General features: G+C 36.5%; 1 protein-coding gene across 6 annotated transcripts in view; it reads right to left on the bottom strand.

Annotated features, from left to right (window-relative positions):
• The window catches only part of trh (PAS domain-containing protein trachealess), a 258744-nt gene that overhangs the window by 21516 nt on the left and 210367 nt on the right, over positions 1 to 26861 (bottom strand). For all 6 annotated transcript variants that reach the window (XM_089728622.1, XM_089728621.1, XM_089728623.1 and 3 more), the window contains 2 exons: positions 13693 to 13769; positions 3655 to 3744 (listed from right to left, as the gene is read on the bottom strand). In XM_089728622.1, coding sequence (XP_089584748.1) covers positions 3655 to 3744; positions 13693 to 13769 — 167 coding nt within the window. The remainder of the gene's footprint in view (positions 1 to 3654; positions 3745 to 13692; positions 13770 to 26861) is intronic.

Genomic DNA, 26861 nt, shown 5'->3' on the forward strand with positions numbered 1-26861 from the left:
TACTTATTAAGAACCGATGACAATTCAATATTTAAAAGAAATATTGGAAAAAAATATTGAAAAAACTCAAGTAAAAAATTAAAAATCAATAATAGTTTAAAAAAATTAACAAAATACGCTTTTAAAGTAAATCCAACTAAAAAAATGAAAATAATAATATTTTATAAATTTGCATTAAAAATAGTGTAAGACAAAATGATTTTATTGTATAAAACCGTGGAGTGGTTTTCAGGATATTATCAAAATAACTCTTCTACTCATATCTGTTCATAAAATATTTATAACTACTGATACCATGCACCCCACGCTTTTTTATTTATTATTTAGTATTTCTATAATTTATTTTTAAATGGGGTTTTTCTTAAAATCTACATTTAAGATTCTGATTGTCTTGATGATGTAGTAGTTAGTTTCTAAGTTAGTGTCAGATTGCTGGGCTTAGGGTCTTAAGTTGTGAACAGGTTTCTTTGCTCATTGTCTGGCTGTTTATTATTTATATTTATAGGTAATATATTTAACCTTATTTAAATGTTTATCTCAATTTCTTATTTTCCCATAATTCAGGGAATCCTATTATAATTTGGGGCCATATAACCGTGTCTGATCTGTCCCGATAACTATTATTCTATTATTCTGAATATTTTCCCCTCCAATAGTAAACACCCCCCAATAGTAAATACCAGTTAGGGAATGACTTGAAGATCGTTTGTTCGAATTATGAAACATACAAGTCATCATAATATAATTTTGATTCTAAAAACGGTAATAACCAAAAAGCATCTTCTTCCTGAAATTATCAAATTTCTCGATCTCGTCGAAACAATGGAACATAATAAAATGAACCAGTATTACGTGGTACCTAACGAGACTCTCTTAATGGTACAATAAAAAAACAAATCTCCCAAAACGAAAGACGAAGCAATTCTGAATGACCAAAACGTCACGTACACTACCGTCGTTATGAATGAATATGGTTTTATCGCTCATCGCTTTGCAGGTGGCTTCATAGACACACGCCTTCCGTCTAACGAGGAAGAACCGGAGAAAGAGCAAAATTATTATTTTAATACCAACATTGTTCAGCATGAGCCAAAGCATGTTAGAGATAATGAGATAAAGATAATGAGAAAGCAATGGATAATGCAAATAATGAAATTATGAATTCGGTCGTGTTTAACGTTAGGGAAAACAATGAAAAATGTTAAACATTATACAAATTGAATTCTTCGAAGACACAAATGTAGTTGTAGAACTTCGTGGAAACATAATCGAATGTATCAATCAAAGATATGACAAAAGTAATATGCAAATAGTACTTTCACATTGTCCCTTTCACGGTATGCAAATGTGTCTATAAATTTATCAAATATAATTGTGGGACCTCATTACTCATTCAAGGTCCGTGTATCCGTAGTCAGCCGTTGCATGTGAATACACTATGAGACAATGGTAAAGTTGAGGTGGTCGTTTCTCGGAAACATCCCGTGGATTTTATGGTGTTTACCGATTCGCCGATTGGTCATTCAGACTTTACGATAAGCATGGAAATTATGTGGCAGGAATAATCTTTCATAGTTCTCATAGATAACATTTGCAAAGCGGAAGATTCCACAGTATTCCTGTGTCTTGCATATGTCGGTGCTTTGAGGCTCTCCAACCGGTCAACGTTCTAGCCCCGTTCGTCGAATACCACGAAGAGATCAACGTTCAACCAAGCCCATAGACACAACCCACTGCGTTTCTCCTCGGACCTTCTCAGCTCTCAATGCGACCCGCGTTTCCGATCCGGTGGTCGATTCAGCGAAGCACTGCTCTTGCTAAGGCTAGTGGTAACAAATTCTCTTAGGTTGAGCCCGTGAGCTCACCTACCCATCCGAACTTAGCTGCAATAGCCCCCTACGCTACGAATAGGCATGGGAAAAAACCTTGTATAATAAATTTTGCTTCAATGATTGATGCTAAGAAATTATATTACCTGTGCTGTTTGGTCAATAGTAAAATATGTCACAGTCAAAATGTTCTTATTTGATTGATTATAAGACTTAAAATGGGACTGGGGTAAGAAGGCTGTATAATTTTCGTTTCAAGATAGGAAGACAAGAGCCCTCGCTCACCAAATACAGCCAACCGCCCCGCAAAAACAGAATTCAATATCGGCGAACACGAACTCATAAGGACCTGCTTATTTACCAGGAAGTTTATGTATTTTATGTGTCTGAAGACTTATTTTGAACATGTGTGAAAGGTGTTACGACGTTGTATTGTGTACGTGTGCGTGAGACTCCGAGGCATTAGGATGTGGAGCACGCTCGCGCTTGTCCAGTACGTGACAAGCATCTTTATCGTCCCTTTCCCCCTTTCAGTCTGTCTCGCTCGCACCACCCCCGAAGCCTGCAGCCATGTTGGAATTTTCTCGGTTTTCGTTACTTCCCGTTGAGATCCTTTTAATTTCGTAACGTTTATTTAACTTATTTTGGTAACGTTGCTATTTTGTTTTTGACAGTAGAAACAGCTTTTTTATTAAAATCGTGCAGTGTTTTAAAATATTAATTTCACATTAAATAAAAATACTTTATTTTGTTCTTTTCATAAACTAAAAAAGTCAATAAGAATTCAGAACTATAAAATGTTTACATGAATTCATCAGATTGAAGCAAAGGTTCATGGAACCGTAAAAAAAAATCGAGAAACAAAAGTAGAGCCACGTTCGAGACATAATATCAAAACACGTGTCAACGTTATCTCACATCTTGGTATCTCAGATAACACCGGATGTCTTTCCAGCGCCGCCGGAGTCAGATCTACTCGACTATAAAGCCTGTGTACCGAAAGCTTAACTCTCTTTCACTTTCTGTTTTTGAAAAGTTTCGGTTGAAAGTTTCAGTTTTATTAACATTTCTTGGGCGATTTTTTTACTAAACGACAAAAGCTGTTCGCAATTTTCAAAAATTATTTTATGTTAGTAATGAACCCTCATCAGAACTTTTTAATATTTCTGAGCGATTCTTTTTTTGAACGACAAAAACCGTTAGCAATTTTCAAATACTATTTAATGCTACAACTGTGAACTGTCATCAGATCTTCGTCTACTCTATACGAATATATAAATCTACAATGGTTTTTAGGGATGTTCCGTTATAACTACTGAACCATGGATCCGATTGACTTGAAACTTGGTATCCATGTAGAAAATACATGTGCTTAATGGATAGGCTAATATTTATACGAGTGTTGGACTCCCTAATAATAATGACTATAAATAATAATTTTAATTTTAAATGCCCAGCAAAGCGGGCGAGTACGGCTAGTTTTAGTATAAAGTAACAGGAATTCGATTTGAAATTCTTGTAGGGAAAGTTTTTTGCCTTCCGTATCAAGATCTCACAAGGCTTGATTTAAGACTTTAATTACTATTGGTGCGTAGATTTAAAAATAAAGACAATGCGACGCCACAGACGTAATCAAATTTAGACGATTTAAAAAAAAATTGTGTTTGTAGACAAACAAGCATACGGCCCGCTAGACGGTAAATAGTCACATTAGCCGTTTCAATTTACGATTGTAGTGTTATTAAATTTACAATATTTCAATACAATTAGAACAATGCACTGAATGTTCTTTCTAAGCTTCCAATACTTCCGATCCAATACTCACTTGTGATAATCCTAAATATATAGAGACAGTTTCGGATATGTACAAGAATCTGCCATCGGCTGCCACTGACAACGCGAACCCATCCAGCGACTGCAACAAACAAACAAAAATAATGAAAAAATGCATATATATACATATATGTTATTTCGGTCATTAAGGTTTTTTTTTATTACTTAGATGGATGGACGAGCTCACAGCCCACCTGGTTTTAAGTGGTTACTGGAGCCCATAATAGACATCAACAACGTAAATGCGCCACCCACCTTGAGATATAAGTTCTAAGGTCTCAAGTATGTACTAAGCAGGCAGCCGTTGTACTAAGTAAGTTAGTACAACGGCTGCCCCACCCTTCGAACCGAAACTCATTGCTTCAAGGGCAGAAATAAGTAGGGTGGTGGTATCTACCCGTGTGGACTCACAAGAAGTCCTACCACCAGTAACTACGCAAATTATAATTTTGCGGGTTTGGTTTTTATTACACGATGTTTATTTATTTATTTAGACACACCAACAGCAATACACAAAAAACATTCAAGCTTAAAATTAACATGTATATAATTAAGTACTGGCAGCAATCTCTTATAACAAACTATGACATGTTACAGCCATTTTACAAACAGCGGAAAAATAGGCAAAATTTAAATGTTAACAGTACGACAAAAAAGTATATTTGAAAATAACATGAAAACAAGTTATTCCTTCACCGTGGAAGTCAATCGTGAACATTTCTTGAGTACGTATTTCATTAGAAAAATAGGTACCCGCCAGCGGGATTCGAACACCGGCACAGTCGCATCGCTAGATACGAATGCACCGAACGTCTTATCGTTTAGGCCACAACGACTTAAAAAAAGGCAACCCTAATTCATTATCAATTCAAAATAAGCTAGGTGGCTGCTACTAAACAATATTTTATTTTCATAGCTGTGTGCTTAGTGCGAGCTTTTTAACTTTTCGATCGCGTAAAAGTTAACTCAAATTGGTATGGAGTTGAAATAGCGCCCTTAGGGGCAAACGAAGGAAAGCTCGCACTAAGCACACTGGTGTTTAGTAGTTACTAGAAGCTCATAGACATCACGTGAACGCCGTCATCTTGAGACATGAGTTGGAAGTTTTAATTGAATCAAATCAAATCAAATCAAATCAAATCAAAAAAAAATTTATTCAACATAAATGAAAGTACATACTTGTTGAACGTCAAAAGTACTGCCGCCAATTCACAAAAACTAGCCTCCGTCCTGAGAAGAATTGGCAAGAAACTCAGCGGGCATGTTTTTTTTTTTTTAATTTTTTTTTTTTTTTTAGTTATTAGATTTTTTTTAAATATTCATTTTTACGATGAGTATTATATAACGTAACAATTATTGCAATATTGAAATGCCCGGAGCGAGCAACTCATTCCCGCTTTGTGCAATCTTCTAGATAATCATTGACTTTATAGTAAGCTTTACTGCACAGATGTTCTTTTGCATAACTACTGTTCAACCTTCGAGCCAGAACGCATGACTGCTTCGTGGGACAAACAGTCGGTCCTGCGGTGCCAATCCAAGCGGTCTTACAAAGCGCTCCACCGCCAATAAATTATTAGTGAAAAGAAATTTTTACGAGATTTCCACAATCTCAAAAGGCGTTTAATTGGATGGTCGTGCGAATAACGTTGACCGTCTCGACGGATGGTAACCGTTATACTGACTCAACGATTTCGAGTTCTCAAACGATTAAAGGCTTCGTCAAACAGAACGCGTACTTAGCGCTGCGTTTTAACGTCGCGCTCTTTTCATGTCAAACAAATTGACTAGATGAGCCCAACGCTCCTTGATGCAACGTAACGCCAAATCATAGTGCCTTTCGATAGCAGTGTGAAAATTTAAAAGTATTAAGATATCGATTGATTCAGATGTGGCATTGTATAAACATGGGTATTTCCTAACTAATTCTATCAACTTTTCGGGTATTATCCAGTATTTTAATACACATTCACTCGGACGCTAAAATAAAATTTGTAAAAAATTACAACGAAAATTACAATTTGTAAAAAATTAGCACGCGTCAGCTACTATGGTAACATACCGTCAAACAGAGCCACAGCGCTATAAGTACGCAACGCTCTGTCGCGGCGTTAGGACGCTTTGAGGTCAGGCGTTGTAATTTTTTGCAAATTTTATTTTAGCGTCCGAGTATATGTGTATTAAAATACTGAAAATACTGAAAAATTGATAGAATTAGTTATAAAATACCTATGGTTATACAATGCCACACGTGAATCACTCGACATCTTAATATTTTTAAATTTTCAGACTGCTATAGAAATGCACTATGATTTGGCGTTACGTTGCGTCAAGGAGCGTTGAGCTCATCTAGTCAATTTGTGTGACATGAAAAGAGCGAGACGTTAAAACACAGCGCTAAGTACGCGTTCTGTTTGACGAAGCCTTAAGACGATTTTCTGATTAATTTCAATAATCTCTTATTTGTCAATTTAAAACGCACGTCGGGAAATAATTTAGTAGTTCTGTTTTATAACAATACGCTTAAGAATGTGATTTGTTTTAATATTCATTGCTGAAATCAATCATTGTTTTTTTAATGAAATTACAAATGTGTTTGTTTTATTTTTATAAGCTTTGAATATTAAAGCTCATTCGTGGACAGACAAGTTCTCAAGTTGTATAACAACTTTGATAGACACGGGAGAAAATAAACAAAAAAGTTTAAGAGTATTTCAAACATTTTATAATATATACTTCATGTCTCTAATTAGATTGCGGGATTAATATCGCGCTGTTTGGAGTAAGGAAAGCTCGTATACTCACCAAGAAAAATACGAACTTATTTGAAAGTAGTTTTTCTTGATTTTGAACTAAATTATTTCAATGGCTTTCTGAGCTATGGTTAAGAAAAATAATTAAGTACGATTTACTCACATTTTTTTAAATAATAATAATTAAGTAGCCGTTTGTAGAAATTTGTATGTTTTTTTTTTAAAATGCGAATAAAACAAACAAAAAAAACAGAAAAAATTACATATAAAATTATTCTTAATATCTGTGTCAACTATTATGTTCAAGCTACGGTCAATGAGTGAGAACGCTGGTATAAATAGTTCTGCTTAAATCGATTTAATGAATTTTGGGTGATGATCAAACTAACTATATAAGCTTAGAAGCCAGTCGTCAAAGATCTCGCGTGCCTAACTGTGATAATGATTTGATAGACAGACAGGTTCATCTAAATTATCTTATCTATACTATATTTTTCTTGCAATGTATGTATGTACGCTTCTAAAGATAAATAATACTAAAGAATAGTACAAAATACTAATATGTATACTAATATTATAAACGCCTAAGAAGAATTACGCTTACACTTGTAAGAATGTATGGATGCATGTTTGTTACTTTTTCACGCAAAAACTACTCGATGGATTTTGATGAAACTTGACAATAATATAGCGTACACATCAGAATAATCCATGAGCTATAATTTATAAAAATATAGTATGCATTACCCAAAAATATAAAGGTGAGTAGGAAAAAAAATTACCATCTTATCTTCATATAAATGAATTGCTGTTCGTTAGTCTCGCTAAAACTCGAGAACGGCTGGACTGATTTGGCTAATTTTGGTCTTGAATTATTCGTGGAAGTCCAAAGAAGGTTTAAAAGGTGAATAAATATGAAAATGCTCGGAATTATATGAAAACAAACAATTTGGTTTTTTCTTTGATGTGTCCCCTGTCGGACGGATTCCTTTTGTTTGTTTGAAGTTTATTTTATACAAAAGTTTAGGTCTTTTATTTATCGATTGAGGCACTACAAAGTCTGCCGGGTCAGCTAGTACGTAATGAAATTAGACGTTACCGAAGCGAAGTAAGGTTGGGTCGCTATATTTAATAGCTTTAAAATTTATCTGAGTTCTTGAGTAACGTATTTGAATTACGCTTGCCTCGTGCGGAGTGCGCAAGCAAAAGCATAAAATCATGATTAAAGTTGCAAAACAATCAATCAGTAATGGTCGCAAAACAGTCGTCAATTTATTTAAGACGTCATGGTCTAAATAATGAGATTGGTGCGTTCGTTACAAGCATTGCGACTGGACCGATGTTCGAATCCAGTAAGGACACGAAGGACTTCCAGTATTAAGGAATAATATCGTCTAATAAAAATCGAACACGTGAAATTTGTAAATTAGCGTATTTTCTATTGTTGCGGGTAGGTGTCATCGTCCTTCCTATTTCTGCCGCGAAGTATTCATGCGTTCCACATTGAAGGGTGGGACGAGACGTTATACAGTACAATAGAGATTTCGTTGTAATCTCTAAAGGTGGATTGCGACATTCAATTGGTAATGTGCTTGCCATCTTGCCATCAGCGCTTAAACTTATGACCACGACCACTCGGTGAAGAGCAATACCGACTAGGAAGAAGCTCGTTCATTTACCCTAGACAAAATTAAAGCTAAAACGTTAAGTGATCATACCATACTCAGGGATTTTTCGTGGTCTAAAAGACTGCGATTCCTCTTAGCTGTACAAACAACATATTCAATTATCATCAATTAACATATCGATGGATGAACTTTACAGAAGTGCCATTTAAACTTTAAAATTTGGGAAAAATATAATAACAAAAAACTTCTTCATTTATTTGAATGAAGTAAACATAAGTGAAGTTTAATTAAAAACATCGAATTGTTGATTCTAATACCAAACAAAACGCACCTTTGATTACATAAATGAATGTCGCGTATCAAGCGAAATGTCGTTCAAAGCAAATAGCATTTCACATCTCGATATATCAAACATAGCAATATAGGAATTCCTGAGCAATCAATAAAATAAATAATAATAGTTGAAAAAAACTAACAAAATACGCTTTTATAGAAAATCCAACTAAAAAATAAAAAAACAAATTTTAATAAATTTGAATTAAAAATAGTGTAAGAAAAAATGATTTTATTGTAAAAAAAAGCGTGGGGCGCATGACACGGTAGTTATAAATATTTTATGAACAGATATGAGTTGAAGGGTTATTTTGATGATATCCTTAAAAGCGTATTTTGTTAGTTTTTTTAAACTAATATTTATTTTTCATTTTGTAGTTGAAATTAAATTTTTTCAATATTTTCTTTAAATATTGAAATGTCATAGGTCCTTAATAAGTATACCAAATTTCGAGTTAATGCGATGTTTTGAAGGGGTCAAAATCATGTTCAAAGATTCCGTTACAAACATACACACATACGTCTGAAGCTAATAAAAGCGTACTAAAAAACAACAGTGAGACTTTTAGTCCTCAAATAAAAAATCGAATGAATCTGTCAACGGTACGAAATCGTACTTTTAAAATTAATAGTTACACCGAACGATCAAGTTCAATTTTACATTGGCCGTTACAAAAAAAAAAGAAAAAAAAACATAAACAAACAACCGCGTGATAGTTAAAAAATGAACAACACGAGCCAAAATTACTATCGTCGATCTAAACTTTATAACTGGAAGCGGCATCTTAAAATTTATGATAAAATTAATTTTTAGACTGTTCGAAATAAATGTGTAGGTAGGTAATATCTAGTAAGTCAGCTACGAAAATGGAATGTGTTCGAAATATCAGAAATTAGAACAGCAAGTAAAATAACCATGAGATGGTTGGTAAGAATATTTAGTATGTGATCACCCAAATCATAATTTGAATGCTGTAGTGCATACACGCGTACTTTAGGAGATGAGGTTAAAGTTACAAACTTTCAAAAATAAATAAAACATATTATACTCATGAATTCACAAACACTTCTGGATCGAAAATATAATTTCTTAACTGTATGCATTCAATTAGTGAATTAGTGAAGTATAAAGTTCTACATGCCACTTAATTTTAACTAGTGATCCCGCAGTAGTCGAAATTCGACTATAATTAATTGAAATTGTAAGTTTGTACACTATTATGATTCTATTTTCAAAGACTACTTCTAATATAAGATAAGATAAGAATAAGATAAGAATACTTCTATAATGACAAATTTCGTAAAGACTACACTATAGAAAAATATTAATAAAGACAAACAATATTTTATGTAATCTCAATTTGACCACAGACGTCAAGAACAAAAACTTGACGATAAATAAATAGTATGCATGCGTGTGTGTGTGTGGAGTGTGTGTAATGTTTTCTTTATCGATTTAATGTATCTTTTATGCATTATTTAAAAAAAAAATTAGCGTTGTGCACTTCTTCTCTATATTCTCTATAAGTGTGGAAAATTTCATACTTCTCCGTCCGCGCAATTTTCGTAAAAAGGGGTACAAAGTTTTTGCTTCACGTAATAATATATAGATATTAATATATAGGTATGACGTTTAAAACGGTGTCTGTTCCAGTTTCAACTACGCAGCGATGAATTCATCAAACTTTTTAATGAGATGCACGGTTGACAAAATAGTAGTGTCGAGTTGTTGTAAAGCGTTTTTGATAAATTTCAACTCGGAACGTACGACGGTGATTGAACAAAAAATACAAATTTCGGATTACGGCCGCAATTCAATTGGGCCATTTTTTATTTTACGAATTATTCTCTGCGTGGCTCTCGTTTGACAATGAGATGAGAATTTGAAAAGCAATTTTATGGATTTCATTCGGTTATTCAGCATTAGACAGCCTTCAGAGCTTTTTCTTTTATTTTTTAGCGCAGTTCGGTAAACTAGTGCACGGGCCATCTAATTCATGGCCCATGGACATCTTCTCTACTAAGTTGCAAAGTGTAGGCGCGGCCAATTTAATAATCTGTTCAATCGTTACCTACTCAGAAAACACGAGATTAGGATTTCAACTGTACAATACAATTATTTCCAGATGTTTTAGGTTTAATAGTTAGACGCTATGAATGCTATACAAATATATATGTGATCATTTTCAAAATACTAATTCTTTCAGTTAGTAATTGCAACAGTCTAATCTTGAGGCTGAGGACCAAAAGAAAAAAGATATAAGAGTTAAGAAGTTATACTTCTTTGGCGTAATTTAATCATTCATGAAGGAAAAAAATAAACAAAAAAAATAATTGAAATATTTAATTACTCTGTTACCAGAGAATCCTCAGCTACTTTGGTCACATTGCCCGCCGACACTCAGATAACTTGGACAAAGTGATTGTGACGGGCAAAGTAGAAGGAAAGAGTCCCCGCGGCCGATCACCTAGCCGTTGGTGTGATCAAATAACCACCCTAACTGGGCTGCCAGTCGCAACCGCCATTCGAGAAGCTGAGGACTGGACGAGATGGAAACAGCTCACGAGACAGGCCACGCTCAAGTTTCAGGGACACGACCTTCGGTAATGAAGAAAGCGACGAACAAGAGAATCCTTATCTAAATGTAGCCTCAATTCATAATACAACGAGAAACAAACACTAATCTGTCTTCCCGAATACGAAAAAAGAAGTATCAAAAAGTCTTTTAATCTTTTTACAGTCGTTCTCAAAATATAAATCCATTAAAATTACAAGGTTTTTTTTTGCAAACTCTACCTTATTCCCAAATTTCGAGACTCTAACTAACAAAATATTTAGGTGCAAATTACCAAATCACCTCACGTCCGGTATCGGGAACATTAAAAGCAGATCAACTTGTGAAAGACCTAACTTTAAAGTTTTAAAAACTTGAACTCAAAAACGAGTGCAATGCGCCACTAAGCCGTGTGAAAGCTTTGGTCGGTGACGTGAAAAACCGTTCTTAACGTCATAATCCACTGAGCGACATGTCTATTCATGGTCGATATCTTAATTTCGACCAGTGCCAAGTTCACTTTTATTTTGTAACAACAGAATCGCGATTTATCATGCACGCTCCCGTTATTATTTCTCGAACAAAACGTACAAAACGTACCCCAAACGATTGCGGAGTTCGTAAAAAAAATAAATAGAACTAAGGAATCACGTACACAACAATTTTCGATACATAATAGAAAACCGCATAATAGAAAATCGCCCACAACATTATAACGACACAGAAAACGATTGCAAAATTATAATTTAACGTTCTAATAATGGAAGTTTTTTTCACAACCCTACCGGAGCTTGTCCCAAAAAATGTGTGCCTTCAATTAAATTACGTTACGAAATTCTCAATGAAATCCGTGAAATATAGAATTGGGATTTTGTAAGCGATCGTATGTTCTGTATTGTTGCCTGTCCATTGTGTGTTTTGTTCGTTGTTAAAGCGTTAAGTCGGCCATTCGTTGCGCAATGGAAGTTCAAGTTCGAAGTTACCGCTTAATTTGCTTTTGTTATGATGAAAGTCAACACACCGTGAATTTATATATAGACAATTTCAAAAGAGTTTATTAATTATTTTTAAGCTATTGCATAGCTTTTATCGCGGGCCTTGAGCGCGGCGACCGAATCATAAAATTCCGTAACGAAAAAAACCTTACACCCTCACTCCGCCTACCATATAGCTCGCGTTCAACATATTCACACGTTGTGCTTGCGTAATGTTTGTGAATAAGCGCGTGGCGTGACGTCACACTGCATGCGCATCGTGAAAAGTCTGCCCATTTCTCTCTCGCGCAGTCTAGCTTATGAGTGTGAAGGGGACAGTTAAGGTTTTGCTTTTATTACTGTTTAATATAGCGTGGTCTTGTTTTATTATTGTTTTAATATTAAATTATCATTGTCTAATTATAATTGCATAAGTTGATAAAAAATGCTATGCAATAGCTTTACCGCGGCAGTTCCCGAGTGCCACACGTTTGTTTGTAATTCTAAAGTTGTCGTTTTGTTTGGTATTTATAATGTTAATATTTTATTGTCTCATCACCCGATCGTCCGTCAATTGCCATTGACCATCCATAAGTGAACCCTTCAAAACAGAAGGCATGATTGTTCCGCGGTAAAAATAAGCACAACAGAGAAACCATGTCATATGAGCTTGGATATGCTACTGCCGGTACTATAGGTAGAAACCAGGAATTAGATAAGACAACAAGGTATTGCTGAATCCTAGGGAGAAATTAATAGCAAACAAGCCAAGTCTAATAAATAGTCATGGCTTAAAACATAAGACGCCCGGTGTTCAAATTCAGCTTGTAGATAGCAATTTTTCTAATGAACTACGTACTTTAGTCACCGTCTATTATTTGTTTTATATGCTTACACTGTACATGTGGTGTCAAATAAAGAGTTATATTATTATTATTGTTACTTAACACATGTTTACGAATGATTACTACGATCAAGGAATAGCACCGTGTAATTAAAATAAAATCCGTAAAAAATGTAATCTGCGTAATTGCTAAGCAATCGAGTAAATATGAGCTCCTGAAACTATTTAACAGCTGATGCACCGTGAGTTCTTTCGCGCGTCTACGCAATAAATAAATTGCCTTTAAACTGCCTTCAATGATGTCTATAAATTAAAACTTTACGGCCGATCACAAAAAAAAGATCCTGATGAAAATGGAAAGGCTTCCGATCCACATCTGATAACACGTTCATGCCTTCATGATAATCGCTTTATCGTTGCCACCGCTGACTACACCCCGAACCTTGATCATGCAGGAGCCAGTCACCGTCGACGCCCTAGACACGTCCTTACGGATCCATCAGATCCAATAGCCTTTGCATTAGACGCCGACGCCTTCAGCTCTAACACTAGGAGCAGGCTTAGGGATCCCGGTAACCGTACTCGTCGAACTCGACAAGGGGGTCAACGTGCAACCTAGCCCATGCATCAGCCCGCTGAGTTTCTCGCCGAATCTTCTCAGCGGGTTGCTATTCCGATCCGGTAGTAGATTCATTCATGAAGCAGCTGCCCTTGAGTTGTTAGGTCTCCTTTGGAGGCGCTCGGGCAGCTGTTAGCAAATCCCATCCCTCCTGGCTGAGCCTTTGCTCGCCCACCTGTCCTGGTGAAACTGGAAAGGCCTCCGGGCCACCAGTAATCTTACAATCATAAAAACGTTCAGTAAAAAAATAATCACCAAAGATGCTTGTAGCACCCTTTCTAGATTACAATACGCTTCACCGGTATACGTGAGTTTGTTAGATACCTGTAATATGTGTGTACCCTGATGCTGCTCGAACAATTCCATCGCCAGACCAGCCGCTGTTCGACGATTCTGTGCCCCTGAAACAAACACGTCCATTAATTTATAACAATCAAACTGATGCGTTGTGGTTTTATTTTATTTTATTACTTAGTTGGGTGGACCAGCTCACAAGTGGTTACTGGAGCCCATAGATAATTACAACGCATATGCACCACTCACATTAAGTTCTAAGGTCTCAGTAAAGTTACAACGGCTACCCTTCAAACCGAAATGCATTACTGCTTTACCGCAGAAATAGATAGGGGGGTGGTACCTACCCGTGCGGACTCACAAGAGGTCCTACCACCAGTAAAACACTCCAACATTCATGGTTTCAACAGGTTGCGAAAATCTCTATCCATAGGCCTTGCCAACATTCAATACGAAATCGTCTGCCTGTCTAAAACTAGCAGTGTTTAAAGTACTAATACAAAAGTCCACCTGATGCTAAGTGGTTACCGGAGGCCATAAACATCTTTAACGTGAAGGCTGCTACCCACCTTGAGATATGGGTTCTAAGATCTCAGTATAGTTACAACAGCTGCCCCACCCCTCAAAACGAAACGCATACTGTTTCTCGGCAGAAATAGGCAGGGTGGTGGTACCTACCCGTGCGGACTCACAAGAGGTCCTACCACCAATAAATTCTTGGTAATTAGGTACATATACTAGGAATGACAAAACCGTATATAGCCATCGTTTGTTACACGATAAATATTTGACAGAAGCCTGAATCCTGTTAGCAATGTTTTCTAGTTTGGATAAATACAAGTTCCGAACAACAGTCTGCAGTAGGTCTACTGAGCAATTTCACTAGGCCAATAGAAGATCTTCCTTTTGTCGTTACCGCCAAACATATTTTAGAACGAGTCGTTGATGGATATTGCTAGTGATTGCTTATTGCACTTATACATCATTATTATTAGCATCATGTAGCATTTAGTTTGATTCGGATACTTATCTTAAAATCATGGCACTATTAGAAACCTTTCCTAACAATAACTGTTTTGAGTTATTTGGACAAACGGTACGCGATCAGGTTAAATACCAACAAACAAAAAATTTCGTTGATAATTTTTTTGTTATTATATTACGATAATATTTTTATGTTTTTAATTACAACCATGACCTACAGTAAACTCATGCGTATGGTACTTTATTAACACATTGTTATAAAACGAAAACATTTTCCCGGTTCTCGAGACAAAAGCTTTAAACAAAAGCTAGTGTAATCGTAAATAAGTCGGAACGCAACCCGACACCGCGTGATCACAATCTACATGATATGCACGGTAGCTACGCCGCGAGGGATCTTTCTCAATGTCAGAAACGAACAAACACTGTTTTTTTTTGTATTCTTTTCCTTGAAATTATCAGGACTTTAGGGGCTTTACTAGGTCCTGTATAGCACATTTGCGGTCTTTGAGCAGAATTTTTCTATCCTCCAAAATAAGATTACTTGAATGCCTTCAATGAAGAAAGTACGGTTCTGATTTTGAACAACCTCGTTTTTTTTATGATTGAAAGATTACTGGTGGCCCGGAGGCCTTTCCAGTTTCACCAGGCCAGGTGGGCGAGCAAAGGCTCAGCCAGGAGGGGTGGGATTTGCTAACAACTGCCCGAGCGCCTCCGAAGGAGACCTAACAACTCAAGAGCAATTGCTTCGCGAAATAATCTACTACCGGATCGAAATCGCGACCCACTGAGAAGATCCGGCGAGAAACTCAGCGGGCTGATGCATGGGTTAGGTTGCACGTCGACCTCTTTTCCGAGTTCGACGAGTACGGTTACCGGGGTTCCACAATCTGCCTCGTTTATTGAAACCAGCCATGCCAGGATTCACAGCCCGGTCGCTGTCCACCGCTGAAGTCTCACTTCGCACATCAATTGTAATAGGATATATGATACTACCCAAAAATACCATTGAGGAAATTCATTACGTTCACATATGGCATAGTTCCCTGGAAACGATCTTTGGGTAAACGCAGCCTTTTCTGATAGATGAACTCTGGTAGCTGGGTGTGCGGTGTAGTAAATAAAAGTGATGGGATCTTCTTAACAATTCCTCAAAGCACCCCAAATAGTTCATATAGTGTAAATTACAGAGAGCATCCAAGCCCAGAGGCACAAAACCTTCAAATATCGACAGTGAAGGATTTATCTCGGCCTTTCACACCATAGATGGTACAATTGGATGAAATTTGGATCATGCACTTCCATCTAACCTAGTAATCCATCATGACCTAATCTATATAATAAGTACCTAACTTCTGTTATCACTTTTGTTTTTCTTTCAATAAAACTATGCCACTGAAAAAGCGTTTTAACACTTTTTTCGTGATTGTTTTTATTCAAAGAACGGGTTTCGGCTGGGAGCCACTTAATATTAAAACTACATTTTGTTTATTCATAGTCGTCATGATAGATCGCAGAATAAAATAAATCTTATCTTATATCTTATCTTATCTTATACCTTTAAACGAGCAATTCTTGTATATTAATATATATATAATCTGAATCTCGGAAACGGCTTCAACGATTTTCATAAGATTTAGTATACAGGGGATTTCGGGGGCGATAAATCGATCTAGCTACGATTTATTTTTAGAAAATGTTGTTTTATTCGTGTTTTCAATAATCAACTCTTCCTGACATCTTACGGCGAATAATAATACTATTTTTCTTAATTGAGGGCAGCTAACCGCTTTAAAGACACAACAAGATGGCGTTATCAAAAACAAACCGAGCAAAGCTCGATCATCATCTAGTGCTTAATTTAACAGACGAGCAAGTATATACAAACTTCCTTTATCAAACGGCTATTATTTTTAAATAAACAAATTGCCGATACGTTGACCGTGTACACTCGCGAACACAATTATTTTACGATAATTTTTTTTAATTTACACAGAAAAACCATATTCGTTATATATTCTTAGTTTATTAAAGAGTAATCTTTGAATTGATTCTAAATTTGGTATTCATTAGCATAGGTTACTATTGTTTTCAATATAAAAACGAATGAGTTAAAAACAAGCAACGTCAAAAACTTCGATGAAACCCAAAATCTAAGCTATGTTACTCTGTATGCTACTAAACTAAGTGGCATTTGAAGAATGCATAAATCGTGACTTAGAATCACTATCGCTGAAGTCTAGACTAGCGACTTAATGCGTGAGTCATGTGACAGTGATGAATCACTAATATGGTCGCTGGTGATCATTACCCGCAAGCGTCGACGTATTAAACGGATTACAACGTGAAGTGTGATGATGTACGATGAAGAAATCGTGTAAAAAGATCAATTAAATTTGGGGAATAAACGGGCATATTATTAGTCGTATGCCGTGAAGCAGTAATGCGTTTCGGTTTGAAGGGCGGGGTAGCCGTTGTAACTATACTGAGACCTTAGAGCTTATATCTCAAGGTGGGCTTACGTTGTAGATGTCTATGGGCTCCAGTAACAAAAACCAGGTGGGCTGTGAGATCGTCCACCAATCTAAGCAATAAAAAAATTAGTCGATACGGGCACCGATTATGGTGAGGAGGCCGGTGACCGCCTAATCGACGCCCCTGAGGGCGGGGAGTGACAAAAAGTGAGGAGCTTCGCGAAAGATCACTCTGCTCCCGGCTTGCCTCGATTGAGTTGTACGACAAGAGGTTTTCAAGTCCGACATACCTCGCCTAGGGTCTCTAAAGCGCAATTGGAAATCTTGTGATTTCAGCTAGACTCACAAAAGAAGTTCATAATGCGTGCTCTTACGTAACTATTTCGTGTCGTACGATTCCGTTGACCCTGCTCGTGCGCTATTCTTCATTTAGAATACATTGCGTGCAGCATAAATAAGCCTTAGACCATTATTTATGTTTGGATTTCAATATCTTTGCTATAGTGTAAGGATTTTTCTATTTGTCTTCGTTTTGAGGAAAACGATGAAGAGGCTACCTCTAGGCCTAGGAGTCCCTAATACCTAATCATCCTTCATCACACTTTACGCTCGATAGTATTTCCAACAACTAACTTGTGCCGCGTCGAAAGAAATTTTTAATTCAAATACATTTTCGAGCTCATAAGATCGTGTAAGCTCACCATCGAAAGCGCTCGTAACGAAAGTGACCATACAAGAAGACAAGGACATTCAATGGGTATTCGTGAGTGTCGTGACGTCGGTAATTGTTGGACACGGACACGACGATCCACGAGACACTAATCTGTTACGTAATATTGTTGAATTAAGGTCTAATTTTCTGCATCACGATTGACGACTTAATGTAACCAGTCCGATTGTAACATGAACTTCCAACAGCGTGATATGTAGTTGGCTATTTGAACTAGCTTTCGAATATAACAAATAATAACAATCAAAAGGATATAGTATAGGACCAGCTGGTGCTGTCACCTACTCCCAGATACGTGGTCGAAATCTCAGCATTGAAAAACGGATATCTTACCGTAAAATGCTTCGCGCTCATGCTGCGCTTCTTAAAACGCCTATTTACGGTATTTTAGTGGACTTTTCTTACCTCTCTCTTTAGGAGAGAGAGAGAGATAGATTTTTTTTCCTGCCTAAGCTTGAGAGCTATTTCAGCGTAACCTTAGCTAGTAGGTGAGCTCACGGGGCTCAAACCGGAGAGCTGCTAACACTAGCCCTAGCAAGGGCAGTGCTTCGCAGAATCTACCACCGGGTCGGAAACGCAACCCCCTGAGAAGATCCGGCGAGAAACTCAGTGGGCTGTATCTATGGGTTAATTTACTCGCCGAGCCTTTCGTCGCAAGCGACGGGTTCGGCGAGGACGGTAACCGGGTCAACATTAAAAAACGGATATCTTACCGTAAAATGCAACGCGTATAAGTGCTTCTCAGCAAAAATTGATGAGAACTTGGAACCTACTGGTATTCATCTAAAAACGCGTATTTCCGGATTTTTTTCTCCCCTTTCTTTTTAAAAGAAGAAAGAGAGAGAGATCGATTTACTGAACATCAAAATTAACACAATTAAAAAAGTACAATGGACAATCTCTTCCAAACAACCATAAGGTGGACAATAATGGATTCAGAAAAATTAGCCACGATGTACTTATTGCTTGAAAAATTTTAAATATATAAATATGAACTATATAATGAAAACTTTGCTAATGTACTCATAAGAAAAATAAAAACAATTTACATAAATACTTATGAAGTAGAAAATATGTAGGAAAATCTATACGTAAAAATTGTAACGTCTGTTTATAATATTGAAATAACCGCTTTTTACTACATGCATACGGTACATACGCCAAAATAACATTTTTTACCATTTTTGTCTGTCTGTCTGTCTGTTTGTTCCAGCTAATCTCTGGAACGGCTGGACCGATTTTGACGAGACTTTCACTGACAGGTAGCTGATAATATAAGGAGTAACTTAGGCTACTTTATTTAGACTAGCTTCACCCCGCGGCGTCACCCGCGATACGACAATAACTGCGGGTAACATCGCGCAACACTCAACTATTTCAATAATAAAATTTAATGTTTCCGAAGCGAAGCGAGGACGGGTCGCTAGTTTAAAATAAACTTCGAGCTACTGGAAGTATATTTCAAAAGAACCAAAGACGTTTTTAACAGTGTTCCACAAACAAGCGCACTGGTACAAGAGCTAACACACGTTTATCAGTAGAGTTCACTCCATAGATTTATGTGTTTACAAAAATAATAAGTTAGTAACTACCTCAGCGCATCGCGAGTACGTTTCACAAAAGAGAACATTACAAAAATACTCTAACTATGACTTTATCCGAGAGTACAGAGTCCACGATTTTAGTTTTAAAGAGACTGTTTTGTTTACAAAAGATATATAATATTACGTCAAGAGATCAGTTTATACATATAACATTTCAAGGCGATATTAGTTCAATTATTGATAAGGCTTCCCAAAGAATTGTGACGTAGATTGAAAGATTGTGACATAGAGGCTTATTAACTACATACAACTCAGTATTCTATAGGGTTGTTAGACTGCGCGTGCGTCAACAACCCCTGGTATTTTGACAATATGTAGAGCTTGGCTTTGAAAAATGTTGTACCAATTTATTAGATAACTAGCTTCAATAATTAATATTAATATATTTTTTGTAAATATGTAGTTTTTTTCTATTCGAAAAAGAAAAGCAAGGCTTTCTGTGCCTTTTTTCTTCGTTTTTGTCAAGATCTCTTGTTAATTTGTTTAGTAATCACTAATGACACTCGTAGTGTTATCAGTATTGTTCTGAAAATAGCTAGTTTCTTTGCACAACTTCTTAGACAAAATGTAATAAAAACTTAAGAAATAAGGGAACCGACTTCATCTTCATTCTCCCTTCTTAAAACGAGGCTTGTGGAGAGTATTAAGCGGTAGGCAGCGACTTGGCTCTGCCCCTGGCATTGCTGAAGTCCATGGGCGACGGTAACCACTCACCATCAGGTGGGACGTATGCTTGTCTGCCTACAATAAAGACAATAAAAAAATTCAAAAAAAAAATCTAAAAAAATATATCAATGTAGTCGAAGTTAATTGAAAATTCATAATTAAGGATAAGAGCTTGATTAAATGGGACCACATGAGAAGCACCAGATTTCATATAAAAAAGAATCATAAAACACGATTGACTTAGACAAAAGTTCTGAGGTAACACACACAAAGATATGGTCGAATTGTGAATATCCTCATTTTTTTAAGTCGGTTAAAAGAAAATTGTGTCAGTGGTTATGACGGAATTCCGATCATTGTCCGAATACACACATATTCAATTGAATGACAGTTCTATTTTAATAAACAACTCTTAACGATGTCTTTTGCATTAATTTTAGTGGAGACAGAAAATCACTTAGTGTAATAAATTATTCTTGAGAGAGAAGGAGAAAGATTTGTAAATAAGAAAGAAAATGTTCTTTACAATCGTTTCTTATTCATTATTATTCCCAACACGAAAATAAAACCTTGAGCTATTACGACACTGGACGATTTTACTAGTAATAGGGTAAACTAGGGTAATACTAGAGTAGATAAAGTAAACTGACGTGGGTAAGTTCCACTATCATGCCTAATTTTCACGTGAATCACTCATTCATATCGGCTTGAAGAGCGAGTCGGCTGCTAAGCATACTTCACACAATGAGTGCTTCCGTAACTATTAAGTATCCGTTTGACTATACAATTTTATTAGCTATCAAAATATTAAAAATTAGTATAGTAACCGGCAAACTTCTTGAGCAAATGACCTTGACTGCGCAGAACCGAATTTTAGATCACTTTGGTGGTGAGGGTGAGGCGCGACGGCAGGGGAAATCGTATCGAGCGCGTTATTGGTAGATCAGTCGAACCTTGCGTCCCGCACCGCGCCCTTGTTCCGCTTGCTCCCAAAAGTACGCTTGCGTACAGTGAAAAGTCTATCGTTATTAATCGTTAAGTTATTTGTTATAATTGCTTGTTGACTTTGTTGCCATTGCTATTTGTTGAGTGTTTGTTGATTTTTTATAAAAAATACACTATGCCGCGACAAACTGGTGTAGTATTCAAAAGAAAGGGTAGAAAAATTGTGTACGACGTATATTGCTTCATTATAAAACAGGGGAAGAATTATATGGGAAAAAGTAAAACAGACTTCGGAAGCAACAAAAACATCCGTGAGTACTGTTAGGTGCATTATTAACTAAGCTAAAGGCTCTGGCTTGCTCGCCGTGTTTCGGACTCCGGGTAAGAAAAGATCAGGGAAGAAGAAAGTTACCGGAATGGATAGTTTCGTTCAATCTGTAATAAAAAGATGTAATCATAATAACTACATAACAAGCAGCGAAACTCCGTACCGTAGAAAGGCTTCAAAAAATTTAAAGAAGATATAAACTTTAATGGCTCGGTATGAAGTTTACGACGAATTATGAAAGAGCTAGGCTTCAGATGGAAAAAAACAGAAAATAATCGGAAGCTGATAATTGAAAAAAGTTACATTCGATTACTACGAATCCAATATCTTCAAAAAAATAATTAATTATAGACAAAAAAGTAGACCGAACCGACCGAGTTGTAAACTACACCGATGATCCCTATGTCGACTCATCACGATGATAGCAACTCGGGTGATAAAAACAGTGATGATGATGGTCAAGATTTTGATAACGAAAAAAAAAAAAAAATTACAAATACCAGCTTCGCTTCAACTGAACCAAGACCTGGCAACAGCTCTAGTTTTGACTTAATAGAAGGAATATCTATTTTACCCCAAGATTAAATTATTACAATTATTAACTTATATTTTTTGTTGATGTTCTCATAAATATATAAATAAATACATATTTTGATTTTAATAATTTAATTGCATTATGACGCAGAGTAAATAATGTTTTTGCACGTGAGTGTACCATGCGCAAACTTACCCCCACTACGTCAACAAATGCTCAAGAAGTTTGCCGGCTATTATACCGCGAAAGTTAAAAGAGCATTCCTAATATAAAACTCCATGTTTGAGTGTAAAAAAAAAACATAAATACATTAATTACAGGTAATGGTAAAAACAAATGATTTTCGTTCTTCTATAGTGTCATGGTTACAGTAGCCGCATGCGAGCCGGCGTATCAAAGGCAAGCGCTCTCTGTTTTGTTGAATTAAATCGTAATAAAGTACAGGGACTATCTGCGAATCTCGCCGGATAAATATGGTCGTTTGACCGAATCATGAAAATACATTTTTTTTGTCTGTGTGAAATGTCAGGTACGACGTTGCTTTGTTGCTACAGATGAGGCGTGCAATTCAATTATGTATAAGATACTTGACGAACTGCCGGTAATGTAACTAGCGGGATTAATATTTTACGAGTGTTGTCGTAATAAAGTCTTATAAAAAAATAGATGAACATGGGCTACACGTACGAAAAAGTGTCACGTTCCGCCTGAGCCTGAGCGTGCAAGCGAGAACGCGGAACAATCGACCGTAAACCGACTTTACAGACAACCTCTTAATTATATTATAGGAATAGTATTAGTGGATTTAGGGTGAATTTTGACGTCATCCTGGGTAAGTACAACCATGTTGTCCATTTGTGGCAATTATATCTACTTACAATTCAGTTAAGGCGTCATATCTACATAATTAATATTAAGATGTCTATGGACATGAATTAATGCCAAGCGGGCTGTGAGTCCGTCTAGTAATTTAGTGGAATAAAATTAATCTTAATATCGCCACCGTGGTGGACACAAAAGTCGAAATTTAAAGTACATATATATTGTTGATGATGTATTTACCCCACTAATCAAAATGGTACGCGTGGTGGGAAGCACCGGAAACAGGTAAGAAGTGGTCACTATACTTGCGGTTCTACCAAGATCAGAAAATTCCGTACATTCGAAACTACGTTAAAATTTTGAAAATTAACTGATGCATCTGACCTATTCTGATCTGGTATATTCCGAAAAGGCATCTGACCGAAAACTTAAAAGCATTATGTTATAAAAAAAAGTAATTTGCTTGAGAATCGACAGAAAATCTTCACAAAGCCGCAGAGCAGCGGACCATTTATTTTACTTCATCAACCCCTGGATGGAACAAATTTTTATTAAAGCCAGTAAGACTCCGTATAATTTTCTCATTACCGCCGGTGTGTCGTTACCCTTAACTTGGAAATCGTCATTGCAAACGAGTATTTGTTGCTTGAGCTCCCTTTAATGAAGCGTAACAAACAATCTTTTCACGTCATTTTTCTACGTTCGAGCCATAATGAAATCCTACACTAATAAGAACCATATAGTCAGATTTGGTTCTTGCAAAAGTTGATTTTAACATTCGAAAGTACATATATTTTTTTTGTTTTAATCTTCAGGCCCCGTCGTCCATACTACAATTATTAAAAAGAGATCATAAATAAAATCTATACATTTTTAATGTTTAAAATGAAAAGTGGATTTACAGATTTCTGAACGCCTAAAATATGTTAGTAGTATTACGTTCGTATAAAAAAAGAGAACTATAGTTGGGGAATAGTGTTTTCATGAGAACGAGATTATATTTGCATCAAAATGAACTGTCATGTTACGTGTTACATGGACACTGAAATCGATTTAGCTGTCAATTTTTTAAGTCGTCGTGGCCTAAAGGATAAGACCCCCGGTGTACTCGTATCGAGCGACGCAACCGTGCCGGTGTTCGAATCCCGCAGTACCAATATCAGGTACCAACTTCTCCAATGAAATACGTACTTAACAAAATTAAATGTTCACGATAGGACGTCTTGTGAGTCCGCGCGGGTAGGTACCACCATCCTGTCTATTTTTGCCGTGAAGCAGTAATGCGTAAAAACTGAGACTTAGAACTCATGTCTCAAATTGGGTGGCGGCGTTGTTGCTGGCGGGTACAAATTTTTCTATTGAAACCAGTACTTACAATAACATCGTCTAAAAAAATGATTATAATTAACTTATTTTCTACACAATTGAAATATAGATCTCAAGTTGCAGGGTGAGCCCTTTGAGGCTCAAGGTCAACACTTAATTCGGTTATTCGTCCATACAATAAAAAAAGTATTACTAATCATAAGTCAATGAATTTTGTCTGGAGTGATGCAACTGCACTGCGATCCAAATCCCCTGTTAGATTCAAAGTAAATAGCAATTGTTCAGAGACGTCTTCCGCGATGAAGAATATTGTGTAATAAAATAAAGCCCGCAAAATTTATAGGGTAATTAGTGGCGCGTATTGTATTCACACGTGTGGGAACTATTTCACAGATATCTGTCGCGTAGCAGCTCAAACATCGAACTCTTGCCTCAAGGCATATAATATGTTATAATTCTAATCTAGCCGCTTAAATAGCCAGGATCTTTTTGCAAATCGGGTAATCAAAAAAATTGTGGCGTGCAATTTGGTTCAGGTAATAGGAGTGAAACTTCTGTGACCGTAGCCATCATACAACGCAAGATAATTGACAGATGCCTGAATCTCGCTTACGACATTTTCCAGATAAAGCGCATATATACAAATTCCGAACAACAACATTCGGACTGTCGGTCTACCGAGCAAATATCACCCGCTCGCTGGAAGATCTTCCCTTTGTCGTATATTCCCAAACTTCTTTTGCGGTGTGTAGTATTGCGGTTTTCTTAATTTTTCATCCTTAAATCAAATTTCTCTTGTAATAGGGCATGCTGTGTATAAGAGACGAGACGAGAAACGACCTAGCTCGCTTTGTCCTTTCCCTCTCTCCACAATCGAGTGATTCGCGAGACGCTCTGTCTATTTTCTCACTCTCGCTCTTCCTAAATTGTATCTTTTCTCTCTAGCCGTAACGAATCTGTCGCGAGTTAAATTTTAGTCTCAACGGACCTAAAGAAGTTTCTCTTCAAAAAATGTATTGTTTATGATATTTAATCTTTTTCTTATTTGAAAATTTTATAGTACGTCTACACATCTAAGAACCTCTCTTAGGAAATCTACAATAACTTCGAGTGGACAAGTGAGTAAATTTAATAAGCCATCCACCCTTACGTTGTGAACCACCAATCAGTCCCCGACACCCGATCAATTTGATACAAAATGAAGACATGTCTGTTACACCGTTGCTTTTATAGTAAAAAGCATTTCATTTAGTAAAAATTTACCCTCAGTAGTTATAAATAAATTTTATATAATTCCTCTTAATGCACGAATAATTAATTACAAAACTAAACGAAGATTAGTATTACAAAAACATGTTAGCTCTGTTCTGTGTGCTTAGTGCGAGTTTTTTAACTTTCTCGATAGCGTAAAAGTTAACTCAAATTTGTGTGGAGTTGAAACGTTTGCCGCAAGGGGCGTTGTTCCAACTGCATACTGAGTTAGCTTTTACGAGAACGTTAAAAAACTAGCACTAAGCGGTGCAGTGCGGTGGTAAGGTGGTCGTGGCGCCGACGACCGCCGGTCCGGCGTCCCGAGGGAGAGGGTGATGGGAGAGACAGTCGTAAACAATTACAGTTTCAATTAAAACATTAGTAATTACGACAAAATCAAATTAAAAATAACCAATTTCAATATATATTTTACGTTTGATACATTCGCCTATATTCGCGATGCTGTCACGTCACAGCATCGGTGTGATGAGAAGCCCCTTGTTGAATCGTACCGTCGAATATCTCGATATATTTAGAGCTGGGTGAGCAATAATTTAGTGGTATTTGTCCATTTCGACATGCGCCGGTCAATGCTAACATTTGTTCAAGGGCCTGTGTTTTCTTAGTGGCGAAATTAAATAAAACTCACGCCTAATACGGGAGGGTTCGCGTTAGTGTGTATTCCCGGATATACGTGGTTTTTTGTCGAATGAAGATGCCATTTAAAGTGTAAAGTCATAGATGATACACATAAATTAGTTATGGATAAGCAACTCAAGCACCCAACAAAAATGTTTACGGGCGTCGACCACTAGATGGCTTCGCTTCGATTAGTTTCTCAGTGCTCCTGTAGGTGGCAGTAACGTATTACCTATCCTATATTTTACTTTTAATGAAGATTTTTGTAAGTTTTCAGAAACCACAAATTGATAAAATTTAACAATTTATCTATATCAAATGAAGGCTTGTATGATTTATTAAATTTTTATTTTCTGTGTTTAGTTATACAATAATTAAATGCCTTAACTTTAACAACATATATGTTTAGGGGCATCCGCTACAAGATGTCGCTAGTTTCCATACATATTAATGATTCGATTACTTAGATGAGCACCTCGTGGTGAATGATTGTCAGAACCAGTTGGAGAGATAAGGTGTAAATGTCAATTGTTTATCCATACATTTTTTTTTGAAGGCAGCATTACTGGTGGCCCGAGTGCCTTTCCAGTTTCACCAGGACAAGTGGACGAGCACGGGCTCAGCCAGGAGAGATTCTAACAACTGCTCAAGCGCCTTCAGAGGAAACCTAACAACTCAAGGGCAAGCTACTTCGCGAATAAATCTACTACCGGATCGGAATCGCGACCCGCTGAGAAGATTCGACTAGAAACTCAGCGGCCTATTTTCCATACATACAAGAATATAAGTATAAATGTATGTAAATATAGGAACGCATAATTCCTTTGCATTAGAAAAAGAAAAGACGGTGGCACCCATTGGTGATGTTATTTTATTTTGTTGATACACCACACGC

The sequence above is a fragment of the Bombyx mandarina genome, chromosome 07 (assembly GCF_030267445.1).
Source record: "Bombyx mandarina strain Sakado chromosome 07, ASM3026744v2".
In the NCBI taxonomy this organism is placed as follows: Eukaryota; Metazoa; Arthropoda; class Insecta; order Lepidoptera; family Bombycidae; genus Bombyx; species Bombyx mandarina.